Consider the following 17,758-nt stretch of genomic DNA (forward strand, 5'->3'; position numbering starts at 1 on the left):
TCCCAATTATTTTTTCCTTCATTTTTGGAGCTCTTTGATTCAATTCCCAATTTTTTTCTTTTTTTTTTTTGCTTCATTTTTGGAGCTCTTTGGTTGAATTCCCAATTTTTTTTTTCCTTTATTTTTGGAACCTCTTTGCTTCAATTCCCATTTTTTTTTCCTTAATTTTTGGAGCTCTTTCCTTGTATTCCCCAATTTTTTTTTCTCTTCATTTTTGGTCTCTTTCCTTCAATTCCCAATATATTTTCCTTCATTTTTGTTGCTCTTTCCTTGAATTCCCAGATTTTTTTTTTTTTTTGCTTCATTTTTGGAGCTCTTTGCTTCGATTCCCAATCTATTTCTTTATTTAATAATTTTATTTATTTATTTATTTATTTATTTATTTATTGCTCTGTTTGATGCTCTTTGCTTCAATTCCCAATTTTTCCCTTTTTATTTTTATTTATTTTTATTTATTTTTATTTTTATTATTTTTGGAGCTCCCTGCTTCAATTGCTCTGTTTGATGTTCTTTGCTTCAATTCCCAATTTTTTTCTTTTTTTTTTTTTTTTTTTTTTCCTTCATTTTTGGAGCTCTTTGATTCAATTCCCAATTTATTTATTTTTTTTTTTTTTCCTTCATTTTTGTTGCTCTTTCCTTAAATTCCCAATATTTTTTTTCCTTCATTTTTGGATCTGCTTTTCCTCCAGCTGTGCCCTCCTGTCTCAGAGTTTTATTTCCCTTCTTTCCCCAGTGCTGGAAATGTACAGCAAACTACGGGAGCAGATGAAATCCAAAAGGTAAATTTGGACTAAATTTAGATAAATTTGGGGTTTTTTGGGGAGAATCCAAGGAAATTGGTGGGTGCTGGATAATTGAAGGAGAAATCTCAGCGGTTGGAAATTGAATTGAGCCTTTTTTGGGTTAAATTTGCTGAGTTTTGGGTGATTTTCCTGCTCAGCCTCAGATGAGAATTGGGAGGGCAGTGGGGTCAGAGTTTGGGGGTTCAGGGGGAATTCAGGGGGATGTTCCTGGGTTTTTTCTGGAATAATCCAATCAGAATCCAAAGGGCTGGAATAAAAATCCAATGGGAATAATCCAATAAAAATCCAATGAGAACAATCCAATAAGAATCCAAAGAACTGGAATAAAACTCCAATGAGAATAATCCAGTAAAAATCCAATGAGAACAATCCAATAAGAATCTAAAGAGCTGGAATAAAAATCCAATGAGAATAATCCAATACGAATCCAAAGGGCTGGAATAAAAATCCCATAATCCAATAAAAATCCAAAGGGCTGGAATAAAAATCCAATAAAAACAATAAGAATCCAAAGAGCTGGAATAAAAATCCAATGGGAATAATCCAATACGAATCCAAAGAATTGGAATAAAAATCCAATAAAAACAATAAGAATCCAAAGGGCTGGAATAAAAATCCAATGGGAATAATCCAGTAAAAATCCAAAGAGCTGGAATGAAAATCCAGTGAGAATAATCCAATAAGAATCCAAAGAGCTGGAATAAAAATCCAATAAGGACAATCCAATAAGAATCCAAAGAACTGGAATAAAACTCCAATGAGAATAATCCAGTAAAAATCCAATGAGAACAATCCAATAAGAATCCAAAGGGCTGGAATAAAAATCCAATGAAAATAATCCAATCAGAATCCAAAGAGTTGAAATAAAAATCCCATATTCCAATAAAAATCCAAATAGCTGGAATAAAAATCCAATAAAAACAATAAGAATCCAAAGAGCTGGAATAAAAATCCAATAAGAATCCAAAGAGCTGGAATGAAAATCCAATGAGAATAATCCAATAAAAATCCAATGGGAATAATCCAATAAAAATCCAATGAGAATATTCCAATAAGAATCCAAAGAGTTGAAATAAAAATCCAATAAAAATAATCTAATAAAAATCCAATGAGAATGTTCCAATAAAAATCCAAAGGGCTGAAATAAAAATACAATGAGAATTTTCTAATAATAACGCAAAGAGCTGGAACAAAAATCCAATAAGAGCAATCCAGTAAAAATCCAATGAGAATATTCCAATAAAAATCCAAAGGGCTGGAATAAAAATCCAATAAAAACAATAAGAATCCAAAGAGCTGGAATGAAAATCCAATAAAAATAATCCAATAAAAATCCAATGGGAATAATCCAATAAAGATCCAAAGAGCTGGAATGAAAATCCAATAAAAATAATCCAATAGAAATAATCCAATAAAAATCCAATGTGAATAATCAAATAAGAATCCAAAGAGCTGGAATAAAAATCCAATGAGAATAATGCAATAAAAATCTAAAGAACTGGTTATAAAAGTCCAATAAAAATCCAATGAGAACATTCCAATAAAAATCCAAAGATCTGGAATAAAAATCCAATAAAAATAATCCAATAAAAATCCAATGAGAATATTCCAATAAAAATCCAGAGATCTGGAATAAAAATCCGATGAAAATAATCCAATCAGAATCCAAGGAGCTGGAATGAAAATCCATTGAGAACAGTAAGAATCAAAGAGCTGGAATAAAAATCCAATAAAAATAATCCAACAAAAACCCAATAAGAATAATCCAACAATAATCCAAAGGGCTGGAATAAAAATCCAGTAAAAAAAATAAGAATCCAAAGAGTTGGAATAAAAGTCCAGTGAGAATAATCCAGTAAAAATCCAAAGAGCTGGAATAAAAATCCAGTGAGAACCCAAAGAGCTGGAATAAAAATCTAATGAGAATAATCCAATAAAAACCCAATAAGAACAATCCAACAAGAATCCAAAGGGCTGGAATAAAAATCCAATAAAAATAATCCAATAAAAATCCAATGAGAATAATCCAATAAGAATCCAAAGGGCTGGAATAAAAATCCAATAAAAATAATCCAATAAAAATCCAATGAGAATAATCCAATAAAAATCCAAAGAGCTGGATTAAAAATCCAAATCCAATTGAACTAAACCCCAATATCATCCACCTGCTCCACAACAACAAATAAACCTCAAAAATCATAATAAACCCACAAAATGCCCCAACACCCTAAAAAATAATTATAAAACCCCTTAAAATTCTAATAAAATTTTGCTCCTTCTCCTGTTCCCCCCAAGGCATTACCCAAACTAAACCCCAATATCATCCACCTACAAATAAACCTCAAAAAACCCCACAATAAAACCAAAAAAATACCCAAACCACCTAAAAATTAATTATAAACCCCTTAAAATCTTGATAAAATCTTTGTTCCCCCAGGCACCACCCAGCCCTGAAGACTCAACTCAACTTGAACTCAAATCGAGCTAAACCCCAATATCATCCACCTACAAATAAACCTCAAAAAATTATAATAACCCACAAAATACCCCAAACAACCTAAAAAATAATTATTAAAACCCCTAAAACTCAAACCCTGCTCCTTCTCCTGTTCCCCCCAAGGCTCTACCCAAACTAAACCCCAATGTCATCCACCTACAAATAAACCTCAAAAAATTATAATAACCCACAGAATACCCCAACAACCTAAAAAATAATTCTAAAAACCCTTAAAATTCTGATCAAATCCAGGCACTACCCAGCCTCAAATCAAACTAAACCCCAATGTCATCCACCTACAAATAAACCTCAAAAAACCCCCATAATAAACCATGAAATGCCCCAAACGACCTAAAAAAATAATTATAAAACCCCGTAAAATCTTGATTAAATCTTTCTTCCCCCAGGCACCACCCAGCCTCAAGTCAAATTGAACAAAACCCCAATATCATCCACCTACAAATAAACCTCAAAAAACCAAATAAACCCACAAAATATCCAAAGAACCTAAAAATTAATTATAACATCTTTAAAATCCTGATCAAACCCTTCTTCCCCAGGCACTCCCAGCCTCAAATCGAACTAAGCCCCAATCTCATCTACCTACAAATAAACCTCAAAAAACCAAATAAACCCAGAAAATATCCAAACAACCTATTAAAAAATAATTAAAAAACTCTTAAAATTCTGATCAAATCCAGACACTACCCAGCCTCAAATCAAACTAAACCCCAATATCATCCACCTACAAATAAACCTCAAAAAACCCCATAGTAAAACCACAAAATACCCAAACCACCTAAAAAATAATTATAAACCCTTTAAAATCTTGATCAAACCTTTTTTCCCCCAGGCACCACCCAGTCTTAAATTGAACTAAACCCCAATATCATCCACCTGCTACACAACAACAAATAAACGTCAAAAAACCAAATAAACCCACAAAAATATCCAAAGAACCTAAAAAATAATTACAAAAACCCTTAAAATTCTGATCAAATCCAGGCACCACCCAGCCTCAAATCAAACTAAACCCCAATATCATCCACCTACAAATAAACCTCAAAAAATTATAATAAACCACAGAATACCCCAAAGAGCCTAAAAATTAATTATAAACCCCTTAAAATCTTGATTAAATCTTTGTTCCCCCAGGCACTACCCAGCCTCAAATCACATTGATTTAAACCCCAATATCTTCCACCTGCTACACAACAACAAATAAACGTCGAAAAACCAAATAAACCCACAAAAATATCCAAAGAACCTAAAAAATAATTACAAAAACCCTTAAAATTCTGATCAAATCCAGGCACTCCCCAACCTCAAATCAAATCAATTTGAACTATACCCCAATATCATCCTACAAATAAACCTCAAAAAATTACAATAAACCACAAAATACCCAAACCACCTAAAAAATAATTATAAACCCTTTAAAATCTTGATTAAACCTTTCTTCCTTCAGGCACCACCCAGCCTCAAATCAAACTAAACCCCAATATCATCCACCTACAAATAAACCTCAAAAAATTATAATAAACCACAGAATACCCCAAACAACCTAAAAATTAATTACAAACCCTTTAAAATCTTGATTAAACCTTTGTTCCCCCAGGCACCACCCAGCCCTGAAGACTCAACTCAACTTGAACTCAAATCGAACTAAACCCCAATATCATCCACCTACAAATAAACCTCAAAAAAACCCCCATAATAAACCATGAAATGCCCCAATGACCTAAAAAATAATTATAAAAACCCTTAAAATTTTGATCAAATCCAGGCACTACCCAGCCTCAAATCAAATCAAATTAAACCCCAATATCATCCTACAAATAAATATCATCCTACAAATAAACCTCAAAAAACCCCATAATAAACCACAAAATACCCAAACCACCTAAAAAATAATTATAAACCCTTTAAAATCTTGATTAAATCTTTCTTCCCCCAGGCACCACCCAGCCTCAAATCAAACTAAACCCCAATATCATCCACCTACAAATAAACCTCAAAAAATTATAATAAACCACAGAATACTCCAAAGAGCCTAAAAATTAATTATAAACCCCTTAAAATCTTGATTAAATCTTTGTTCCCCCAGGCACCACCCAGCCCTGAAGACTCAACTCAACTTGAACTGAAATCAAACTAAACCCCAATGTCATCCACCTACAAATAAACCTCAAAAAACCCCCATAATAAACCATGAAATGCCCCAATGACCTAAAAAATAATTATAAAAACCCTTAAAATTTTGATCAAATCCAGCCACTCCCCAATCTCAAATCAAATCAAATTAAACCCCACTATCATCCTACAAATAAATATCATCCTACAAATAAACCGCAAAAAAACCCACAATAAAACCACAAAATACCCCAACCACCTAAAAAATAATTATAAACCCTTTAAAATCTTGATTAAACCCTGTTCCCCCAGGCACCACCCAGCCTCAAGTCAAACTAAACCCCAATATCATCCACCTACAAATAAACCTCAAAAAATTATAATAAACCACAGAATACCCCAAAGAGCCTAAAAATTAATTATAAACCCCTTAAAATCTTGATCAAACCTTTTTTCCCCCAGGCACCACCCAGTCTTAAATTGAACTAAACCTCAATATCATCCACCTGCTACACAACAACAAATAAACGTCGAAAAACATAATAAATCCACAAAATACCCAAAGAACCTAAAAAATAATTCTAAGAACCCTTAAAATTCTGATCAAATCCAGGCACTACCCAGCCTCAAATCAAACTAAACCCCAATATCATCCACCTACAAATAAACCTCAAAAAATTATAATAAAACCACAAAATACCCCAAACAACCAAAAAATTAATTACAAACCCTTTAAAATCTTGATAAAATCTTTGTTCCCCCAGGCACTACCCAGCCTCAAATCAAATTGATTTAAACCCCAATATCTTCCACCTGCTACACAACAACAAATAAACCTCAAAAAACATAATAAACCACAAAATATCCAAAGAACCTAAAAAATAATTATAAAATCTTTAAAATCCTGATCAAACCCTTCTTCCCCCAAGCACCAACCAGCCTCAAATCAAATCGAGCTAAACCCCAATATCATCCACCTACAAATAAACCTCAAAAAATTATAATAAAACCACAAAATACCCCAAACAACCAAAAAATTAATTACAAACCCTTTAAAATCTTGATAAAATCTTTGTTTCCCGCAGGCACTACCCAGCCCTGAAGACCCTGGAGCACCTGGAGCACACGTTCCTGCCCCAGGTGAGCCATTACCGCTTCTGCAAGGTGATGGTGGACAACATCCCGCGCCTGCGCGACGAGATCAAGGAGCTCTCCATGTCCGACCTCAAGGATTTCCTGGAGAGCATCCGCAAGCACTCCGACAAGATCGGGGAGACGGCCATGAAACAGGTGGGGTTTCTTGGGATTAATTTGTGGGGTTTTGTTGGGTTTTTTTTTTGGGATGAGGTTGGTTCATTGTGGTTTGGTTTTTCAAGGTGAAGCGGCGGGTTGAGTTTGGAGTTGTGTGTGTTGGTTTGGAAAGATGGGGAAGGCTGGAGATTCCCTTGGGATGGAGGATGTAAACCCTCTCCCTCCAAATTATTGTAATTTTGCTGTTAAGGGACTTTCAGGAAAAGATTTGGAATAGAATAATGGTTCTTTACAAGGAACATTGAAAATACAAACGAACAAAAAACTCCCGGAGACCCTGACAGAGTCAGAACACTCCTGACCCCTGTTGGTGTCAGTCCAAATAATTCCTCCTGCAGTGCCTGATGTGGTTGTGTTGGAGCAGAGATGATCCTGTAGGAGGGTCCAGTGGTGCTGAGATGGGTCTGGTTTTCCTTTGGTTATTTTTATTTGGGAAGAGGTTGGAGGTTTGTTGGTTGTGTGGAGAGTTTGGTTTTCCGAGGTGAAGCGGCAGGTTGAGTTTGGAGTTGTGTGTGTTGGTTTGGAAAGATGGGGAAGGATGGAGATTCCCTTGGGATGGAGGATGTAAACCCCTTCTATCCCAAATTGTTGTGATTTTGAAATTAAGGGGCTCTTAGGAAAAGATTTGGAATAGGAATATTAAAAATACAAATGTATAAAAAACAAGTGAACAAAGAAATCCTGGAAACCCTGAGAGAGTCAGAACACTCCTGACCCCCTGTTGGTGTCAGTCCAATCCAATCCTCCTGCAGTGCCTGATGTGGTTGTGTTGGAGCAGAGATGATCCTGTAGGAGGCTCCAGTGGTGCTGAGATGGGTCTGCTCTTCCTCTTCTTTTATTTGGGATGAGGTTGGTTTGTTGTGTGGAGAGTTTGGTTTTGCACGGTGAGGCGGCGGGTTGAGTTTGGAGTTGTGTGTCTTGGTTTGGAAAGATGGGGAAGGATGGAGATTCCCTTGGGATGGAGGATGTAAACCCTCTCCCTCTGAATTATTAACATTTTGAAATTAAGGGGCTTTTAGGAAAAGATTTGGAATAGAATAATGGTTCTTTACAAGGAATATTAAACATACAAATGTACAAAAATGTTGTATAAACCCTGAGAGAGTCAGAACACGACCTGACCCCTGTTGGTTCAGGGTGTTGGTGTCAGTCCAATCCAATCCTCCTGCAGTGCCTGATGTGGTTCTGTCGGAGCAGAGATGATCCTGTAGGAGGGTCCAGTGGTGCTGAGATGGGTCTGGTCTTATTCTGGTTTGTTTTACTTGGGAAGAGGTTGGAGGTTTGTTTGATGTGTGGAGGTTTTGGTTCTCCGACCCGAGGCGGCGGGTTGAGTTTGGAGTCGTGTGTCTTGGTTTGGAAAGATGGGGAAGGATGGAGATTCCCTTGGGATGGAGGATGTAAACCCTCTCCCTCTGAATTATTAACATTTTGAAATTAAGGGGCTTTCAGGAAAAGATTGGGAATAGAATAATGGTTCTTTACAAGGAATATTAAACATACAAATGTACAAAAATGTTGTATAAACCCTGAGAGAGTCAGAACACGATCTGACCCCGTGTTGGTGTCAGTCCAATTAATTCCTCCTGCAGTGCCTGATGTGGTTGTGTTGGAGCAGAGATGATCCTGTAGGAGGCTCCAGTGATGCTGAGATGGATCCAATCTTCCTCTTCTTTTATTTGGGGTGAGGTTGGTTTGATGTGTGGAGAGTTTGGTTTTCCGAGGTGAAGCGGCAGGTTGAGTTTGGAGTTGTGTGTCTTGGTTTGGAAAGATGGGGAAGGATGGAGATTCCCTTGGGATGGAGGATGTAAACCCTCTCCCTCTGAATTATTGTCATTTTGCTATTAAGGGGCTTTCAGGAAAAGATTTGGAATAGAATAATGGTTCTTTACAAGGAATGTTAAAAATACAAATCTACAAATAAATTCTGGAAACCGTGAGAGAGTCAGAACACTCCTGACCCCCTGTTGGTGTCAGTCCAAATAAATCCTCCTGCAGTGCCTGATGTGGTTGTGTTGGAGCAGAGATGATCCTGTAGGAGGGTCCAGTGGTGCTGAGATGGGTCTGGTTTTCCTTTGGTTATTTTTATTTGGGAAGAGATTGGAGGTTTGTTGTGTGGAGGGTTTGGTTCTCCAAGGCGAGGTGGTGGTTTGAGTTTGGAGTTGTGTGTCTTGATTTGGACAGACAGGGAAGGCTGGAGATTCCCTTGGGATGGAGGATGTAAACCCCTTCTATCCCAAATTGTTGTGATTTTGAAATTAAGGGGCTCTCAGGAAAAGATTAGGAATAGAATAATGGTTCTTTACAAGGAATATTAAACATACAAATGTACAAAAATGTTGTATAAACCCTGAGAGAGTCAGAACACGACCTGACCCCTGTTGGTTCAGGGTGTTGGTGTCAGTCCAATTAATTCCTCCTGCAGTGCCTGATGTGGTTGTGTTGGAGCAGAGATGATCCTGTAGAAGGTCCAGTGGTGCTGAGATGGGTCTGCTCTTCCTCTTCTTTTATTTGGGGTGAGGTTGGTTTGTTGTGTGGAGAGTTTGGTTTTGCACGGCGAAGCGGCAGGTTGAGTTTGGAGTTGTGTGTGTTGGTTTGGAAAGATGGGGAAGGATGGAGATTCCCTTGGGATGGAGGATGTAAACCCTCTCCCTCCGAATTATTGTAATTTTGCTGTTAAGGGACTTTCAGGAAAAGATTTGGAATAGAATAATGGTTCTTTACAAGGAACATTGAAAATACAAACGAACAAAAAACTCCCGGAGACCCTGACAGAGTCAGAACACGACCTGACCCCTGTTGGTGTCAGTCCAAATAATTCCTCCTGCAGTGCCTGATGTGGTTGTGTCGGAGCAGAGATGATCCTGTAGGAGGGTCCAGTGGTGCTGAGATGGGTCTGCTCTTCCTCTTCTTTTATTTGGGATGAGGTTGGTTTGATGTGTGGAGAGTTTGGTTTTCCGAGGTGAAGCGGCGGGTTGAGTTTGGAGTTGTGTGTCTTGGGTTGGAAAGATGGGGAAGGCTGGAGATTCCCTTGGGATGGAGGATGTAAACCCCTTCTATCCCAAATTGTTGTGATTTTGAAATTAAGGGGCTCTTAGGAAAAGATTTGGAATAGGAATATTAAAAATACAAATGTATAAAAAACAAGTGAACAAAAAAATCCTGGAAACCCTGAGAGAGTCAGAACACTCCTGACCCCCTGTTGGTGTCAGTCCAAATAAATCCTCCTGCAGTGCCTGATGTGGTTGTGTTGGAGCAGAGATGATCCTGTAGGAGGGTCCAGTGGTGCTGAGATGGGTCTGGTTTTCCTTTGGTTATTTTTATTTGGGAAGAGGTTGGAGGTTTGTTGGTTGTGTGGAGGGTTTGGTTTTGCACGGCGAGGCGGCGGGTTGAGTTTGGAGTTGTGTGTGTTGGTTTGGACAGACAGGGAAGGCTGGAGATTCCCTTGGGATGGAGGATGTAAACCCTCTCCCTCTGAATTATTAACATTTTGAAATTAAGGGGCTTTTAGGAAAAGATGTGGGAATAGGAATAACAGTTCTTTACTAGGAATATTGAAAATACAAATGTATAAAAAACAAGTGAACAAAAAACTTCTGGAAACCCTGACAGGGTCAGAACACAACCTGACCCTCTGTTGGTGTCAGTCCAAATAAATTATCCAGCAGTGCCTGATGTGGTTGTGTTGGAGCAGAGATGATCCTGTAGGAGGCTCCAGTGGTGCTGAGATGGGTCTGGTCTTCCTTTGGTTATTTTTATTTGGGAAGAGGTTGCAGGTTTGGTGTGTGGAGGGTTTGGTTTTCCGAGGTGAAGCGGCAGGTTGAGTTTGGAGTTGTGTGTCTTGGTTTGGAAAGATGGGGAAGGATGGAGATTCCCTTGGGATGGAGGATGTAAACCCTCTCCTTCTGAATTATTGTCATTTTGCTATTAAGGGGCTTTCAGGAAAAGATTAGGAATAGAATAATGGTTCTTTACAAGGAATGTTAAACATACAAATGTACAAAAATGTTGTATAAACCCTGAGAGAGTCAGAACACAACCTGACCCCTGTTGGTTCAGGGTGTTGGTGTCAGTCCAATCCAATCCTCCTGCAGTGCCTGATGTGGTTCTGTCGGAGCAGAGATGATCCTGTAGAAGGTCCAGTGGTGCTGAGATGGATGCAATCTTCCTCTTCTTTTATTTGGGATGAGGTTGGTTTGATGTGTGGAGAGTTTGGTTTTGCGCGGCGAAGCGGCGGGTTGAGTTTGGAGTTGTGTGTGTTGGTTTGGAAAGATGGGGAAGGCTGGAGATTCCCTTGGGATGGAGGATGTAAACCCTCTCCCTCCAAATTATTGTAATTTTGCTGTTAAGGGACTTTCAGGAAAAGATTTGGAATAGAAATAACAGTTCTTTACTAGGAATATTGAAAATACAAATGTATAAAAAACAAGTGAACAAAAAACTTCTGGAAACCCTGACAGGGTCAGAACACTCCTGACCCCTGTTGGTGTCAGTCCAAATAATTCCTCCTGCAGTGCCTGATGTGGTTGTGTTGGAGCAGAGATGATCCTGTAGGAGGGTCCAGTGGTGCTGAGATGGGTCTGGTTTTCCTTTGGTTATTTTTATTTGGGAAGAGGTTGGAGGTTTGTTGGTTGTGTGGAGGGTTTGGTTTTGCGCGGCGAAGCGGCGGGTTGAGTTTGGAGTTGTGTGTGTTGGTTTGGAAAGATGGGGAAGGATGGAGATTCCCTTGGGATGGAGGATGTAAACCCCTTCTATCCCAAATTGTTGTGATTTTGAAATTAAGGGGCTCTTAGGAAAAGATTTGGAATAGGAATATTAAAAATACAAATGTATAAAAAACAAGTGAACAAAAAAATCCTGGAAACCCTGAGAGAGTCAGAACACGACCTGACCCCGTGTTGGTGTCAGTCCAAATAAATCCTCCTGCAGTGCCTGATGTGGTTGTGTTGGAGCAGAGATGATCCTGTAGAAGGTCCAGTGGAGCTGAGATGGGTCTGCTCTTCCTCTTCTTTTATTTGGGATGAGGTTGGTTTGATGTGTGGAGAGTTTGGTTTTGCACGGCAAAATATTAAAATATTAAAAATATATTAAAAATACAAATGTATAAAAAACAAGTGAACAAAAAAATCCTGGAAACCCTGAGAGAGTCAGAACACTCCTGACCCCCTGTTGGTGTCAGTCCAAATAATTCCTCCTGCAGTGCCTGATGTGGTTGTGTTGGAGCAGAGATGATCCTGTAGGAGGGTCCAGTGGTGCTGAGATGGATCCAATCTTCCTCTTCTTTTATTTGGGAAGAGTTTGGAGGTTCATTCATTGCATGGAGAGTTTGGTTCTCCGAGCTGGGGCGGCGGGTTGAGTTTGGAGTTGTGTGTCTTGGTTTGGAAAGATGGGAAAGGCTGGAGATTCCCTTGGGATAGAGAATATAAAAAATTCTCTTCAAAATATTATAATTTTGAAATTAAGGAGCTCTCAGGAAAAGATGTGGGAACAGGAATAACAGTTCTTTACTAGGAATATTAAAAATACAAATGCAATAGTACAAAAAGGTTGGAAGTTCATTTTTGCTTCTCCAATCCGAGGCAACAGATTGAGTTTGGAATTCTGTTCCTCGGTGGGGAATGTTGTTCCTTCCTGGACTTTTATCCTGAATTTCAGACCCTTGAGGAGTGAGGATCTATTGGGTTATTGGTGTCTCCCAGTTGGAGTTTTCCTTGGCACTCTGGGAGGGGCACTTGGGGCTGTAACTCCCCATAATTTCATTTCTTACTCGTATTTTCCATTTCCCTGCACAGGGAATTGGTGCTGCTGGGAGACATTGGGTTGTTGGGAAAGATAAATCAGGGAAAACCTTATAAATATGATTGCTTGACAAAAGATTCTGAAAATATGAAACCTGTAATTGAGATAGAAATGGAAGCTTATTTTGAGTTGTAGGATATCGAGTCTTAGTTACTGTATAACCTGAAAATAACGGCAGAAGGAGAATCCCTTTGGATTGAACAATTACCTTTTTAATTGAATCCCTTTTAATTGAACAATTACCTTTTTAATTGAATCTCTTTGGCTTGAACAATCCCCTTCTGCTGCCTGAGGGACCCAAAGGTCGATGCAGCAAAACAGAAAAGTCTAAAGAGGAGTTTTTAGAGTTTAAAATATAACACATGGTGATGTAGTAGTTCTTATAGGCTGTGTGGAGATTCTATAGGATTTTGTGTCTTGTGTTGGTTGGTCACTGTAAATTAGAATATTCATCACAAAAGGAGATAGAATGGATTGGAACCAGGACCTTGTTCTCTCTTTTCCCCTCTCTCTTTTCCCTTCTCTCTTTTCCCTGCTCTTTTCCCCTCTCTCCTTTCCCTTCTCTCCTTTCCCTGCTCTCTTTTCCCCTCTCTCTTTTCCCTCCTCTCTTTTCCCTCCTCTCTTTTCCCTTCTCTCTTTTCCCTTCTCTCTTTTCCCCTCTCTCTTTTCCCCTCTCTCTTTTCCCTTCTCTCTTTTCCCTCTCTCTTTTCCCTCTCTCTTTTCCCTGCTCTCTTTTCCCTGTTCTCTTTTCCCCTCTCTCCTTTCCCTGCTCTCTTTTCCCTGCTCTCTTTTCCCCTCTCTCCTTTCCCTGCTCTCTTTTCCCCTCTCTCTTTTCCCTCTCTCTTTTCCCTTCTCTCTTTTCCCTCTCTCTTTTCCCTTCTCTCTTTTCCCTTCTCTCTTTTCCCTTCTCTCTTTTCCTTCTCTCTTTTCCCCTCTCTCTTTTCCTTCTCTCTTTTCCCCTCTCTCTTTTCCCCTCTCTCTTTTCCCTTCTCTCTTTTCCCTCCTCTCTTTTCCCTGCCCTTTTTTACCCCCAACCCCTGCAATAAACCCACATATTCCAGAATATCTCAAAGTTTGCAGAGTCCCTTGTCCCTGTAAGCCACAGATGCTTCTACATTGGGTTGATTCCCAAATTTTGGGATAAAAAAATAAGACACTGAGGTTTTTCCCTGCTGGTGGTGGATTACTGGGAGTGCTGGTTTATGGGAAGGGTTTGGCTGGAATTCTCCAGGAGCTGCTGGGATTCTGCTGTTGCATTTCTGGGCAGAGACAAATCCAGTTTTGTGTCTTGCAAACCCCAAATTTTTCTCTGAAACAGCCAAAAATTGAGGAGTTTATTAATTCATTTCGTTCTTTTTATCTTCCCAGCTCCTTCTTGGTTTTTTTTTTTGGGAAAACAATCCCAAATTTCCCTCCTGGAATGAGCTGTGACGAGGGTCTCATTGACATCTGAGAGTTCAGTGAACTTTTTATTCAGATTAAACTTCCTGAAGGTGCAGAAAAACCCCTCCCAGTCCAGATGTTTATCCAGATGTGCACGGGGGGTTCTGGATTTACCTGAGGCACCAATTCCTGCAGCAGAATTCCCTATAAAAAAAAATTCTCTTTTAATTCCTTGTGGAGGCAGAGCTTTGGGAAGATCCTTCCTTCCTTCCCAATGGCTGGGAAGGAACAGAAATTCCATTTTTTTTTTTTGTCCATTTAATGCAGGAAAACACTTTATTTAATCTTATTAATTAATCTTTTTATTAATTTACAAATTATTTAAATTTTTTTATCCCCTGAAGGATATTTATGAATTTAAGGGACGTCAGAGGGTGGAGATCATTGTTTGGTAGTTTCCAGTTTTATGTTGAGGATTTTGGGAGAGAATTCCAATTTTCTGGCTTTGTGCTAATGGATATGGGGGAATGTGGACAAAATCTGGAGAAAAATTCCATAAAGAACACTTTATTTAATCTTATTAATCAATCTTTTTATTAATTTACTAATTATTTAATATTTTTTTATCCCCTGAAGGATATTTATGAATTTAAGGGACATCAGAGGGTGGAGATTGTTGTCTGGTTATTTCCAGTTCCATGTTGAGGATTTTGGGAGAGGATTCCAATCTTTTGGCTTTGTGCTGATGGATGAGGGGAGATGTGGATTTTAGGTGAAAAATTTGGAGAAAATTCCATCATTTCAGCACCTTTTTTTTTCTCTTTTGGTTGGAGAAACTTCTGTATCTTTATTCCCATCCCAATCCCCAGTGCTGCTCCTCCTGTTCTTCCAATTCCCAATATTTTGTCTCTCCTGCTCCTGTTCCTTCTCCATCTCTCACTCCAAGGGAATCCTGGGGCTTCTCCTGGTGTTTTCCTCAACAATTCCAGCCCTTCCTCCTCCCAGTATTCCCAGCTGGAGAACCTGGACAGGCTCTGGGGGTTTTGGGGAATGGGGTCAGGGAGTGGGATCAGCCTGGAATTGAAGGGTCACTGAAATTCCCTGGAAATGTAGTTTTGGTTCTTCGTCCTGTGGGGAGCAAATCCTGCCTGGTTTTCATGGAATCATGGAATGGTTTGGGTGGGAAGGGGCCTTAAAGTTCATTTATTCCCCCCCTGGGATGGGTGGGGACACCTCCCACTGTCCCAGGTGGATCCAAAGCCCAAAGTCCAGATTGGGATTTTCCTGCCTTTGGGAGAAATCCAAACTCCGTGCTGGGATCCCTCAGTGAGGACAGAAAATCCCAGAGTGACCCTTGAACCTTCTGGATTTTCCTGCTCATCATCCTCAGGATTGGCTTGGAGGGACCTTAAAGTTCATTTATTCCCCCCCTGGGATGGGTGGGGACACCTCCCACTGTCCCAGGTGGATCCAACCTGGCCTGGGACATTCCCAGGGATCCAGGGGCAGCCCCAGCAAATGTGGGAATTCCATTCCCAGCAATTCCTGCCCAAGATCCCAGCCCAATGTCCCCTTTCCCAGTGGGATCCATTCCCTGTGTCCTGTCCCTGCAGCCCTTGGCCTCAATCTCTCCTGGAGCTCCTTTGTCTTTAATTTTCCAATGGATGACACAGGGAATTTTGGCTCTTTCAGCTTCTCCAAATCCTTTCTTGCTGTTTTATGGGAGCCATAAAGTGCAGACTTTGGGAAGTTTTTCCTCCACCTTTTGTGGGAGCAGAGTTATCTCTGGGTTGTGCATTGGGGAGGGAGATCCTTGTGCCATTTCCCCTTGGAAAAGCTGGTTTTGAGTGATCCTGGAATTGGGGAGATCCTGGAACTGGGGAGACCCTGGAATTGGGGAGATCCTGGAATGGGAGAGACCCTGGAATTGGGGAAACCTTGGAATTGGAGAGATCCTGGAATTGAGGAGACTCTGGAATTGGAGAGACCCTGGAATTGGGGAGACCCTGGAATTGGGGAGATCCTGGAACTGGGGAGACCCTGGAATTGGGGAGATCCTAGAACTGTAGAGAGTCTGGAATTGGAGAAACCCTGAAACTGGGGAGACCCTGAAATTGGGGAGACCCTGGAACTGGGGAGACCCTGGAACTGGGGAGACCCTGGAATTGAGGAGACCCTGGAATTGGGGAGACCCTGGAACTGGGGAGACCCTGGAATTGGGGAGACCCTGGAATTGAGGAGACCCTGGAATTGGGGAGACCCTGGAATTGGGGAGACCCTGGAATTGGATCTGTGCTCATCGTGCAGCTCCAGGGGATGGGAAGGAGGAGTTTTGGAGCTGCTGCTGCTCTGGGGGGGGTCACTGGGGCAGTCCTGGGGTGTTTTCCCTGGATCAGAGCTCTGGAAAAGGGAGCAGAGCTTGGCAGGAGGCCCGGGGAGCTCAGGGAGCCTCCACTGGCAGCTCCCTGCATTCGGTTTAAATTAGGATCATATAAATTCCTTTAAAATTGTTTGATTTCACCAGCGGGAACGGAGGAGGCCCGGCTACAACAGGGAGGAGGAAATGGGATTTTTGTAACATCCCAAACTCGGGGGATTGAACATTTCATTGTGTGATAATGGCCAGGAGCTGGCCCAGCTCCCAACCCCTCCTGGGATGGACCCACTGAGGAGCTTTCCCTGCCCTCCTTTCCCTCTCCTGGATTTTTTTTTTTTTAATTTTTTTTTATCCCAATCTGAGTTTTATTATTCCAAAATCCCGTTGTTAATTTTGGGATGAAAGGAGCTGCACACGCCTGAACTCCACTTGGACTTTGGCCCCCGTGAACCTGCGTGTGTGTTTGGGTTTTTTTTAATTTTATTTTATTTTATTTTATTTTATTTTATTTTATTTTATTTTATTTTATTTTATTTTATTTTATTTCACTTCACAGGGCTGGGAGCTGCAGGCCTGAATTACATCCCATTAACACGTTCTGATATCCGGGCCAAGTTTTATTTTCCAGCTCCAGGCTGGAATGTGCTGGGCATATGGAGGGGAGGCCACTGGGGATGGAGCTGCTCTGAGTTTGAGGCCAAAAACCACCCAAGGCAAAAGGCAGCTCTGGATCCAGGGCTGGGCACAGCCAGGAGTGACAGCCATGACTTTCCAGAGGGGCAGGAAAAGCTGATAATGAATTGTGGGAATTGTTGGGATGCAGCAGAGCTGGGCTCACACAGGTGGGGATTGGGGTTGGGATGGGTTGGGCCAGGATTGACTGGGACAGGCTGATCAGGATTAATTGGGACAGGTTGATCAGGATTAATTGGGACAGGTTGGTCAGGATTAATTAAGACAGATTGATCAGGATTAATTGGGACAGGTTGATCAGGATTGACTGGGACAGATTGATCAGGATTGACTGGGACAGGTTGGTCAGGATTAATTAGGACAGGTTGATCCAGGAGGAATTGAGACAGGTTGACCAGGATTAATTAGGACAGGTTGATCCAGGGGAAGTTGGGACAGGTTGATCAAGGAGGATTGACTGGGACAGGTTGATCCAGGATTAATTAGGACAAATTGATTCAGGATTAATTAGGACAGGCTGATCCAGGCAGAATTGGGACAGGTTGATCCAGGAATTAATTGGGACAGGTTTGTCGAGGGGGATTTGGAATATGTTCATCCAGAATTAACTGGGACAGATTGATCCAGGGAGAGTTGGGACAGGTTGATCAAGATTAACTGGGACAGGTTAATTCAGGATTAACTGGGTGTCCTGGTTTAGGATGATGAAGTTGATCCAGGGAGAGTTGGGACAGGTTGATCAGGATTGACTGGGACAGGTTGATC

At 40.4% G+C, this 17,758-nt stretch overlaps 1 protein-coding gene across 1 annotated transcript in view; it reads left to right on the forward strand.

Annotated features, from left to right (window-relative positions):
* EXOC6B (exocyst complex component 6B) overlaps positions 1-17,758 on the forward strand; it is a 412,654-nt gene that overhangs the window by 54,965 nt on the left and 339,931 nt on the right. Inside the window, exons 5-6 of the mRNA XM_083861793.1 lie at positions 734-779; positions 6,519-6,723. Coding sequence (XP_083717919.1) covers positions 734-779; positions 6,519-6,723 — 251 coding nt within the window. The remainder of the gene's footprint in view (positions 1-733; positions 780-6,518; positions 6,724-17,758) is intronic.

Source organism: Zosterops lateralis, assembly GCF_965231275.1.
Source record: "Zosterops lateralis genome assembly, chromosome: 5".
Taxonomy (NCBI): Eukaryota; Metazoa; Chordata; class Aves; order Passeriformes; family Zosteropidae; genus Zosterops; species Zosterops lateralis.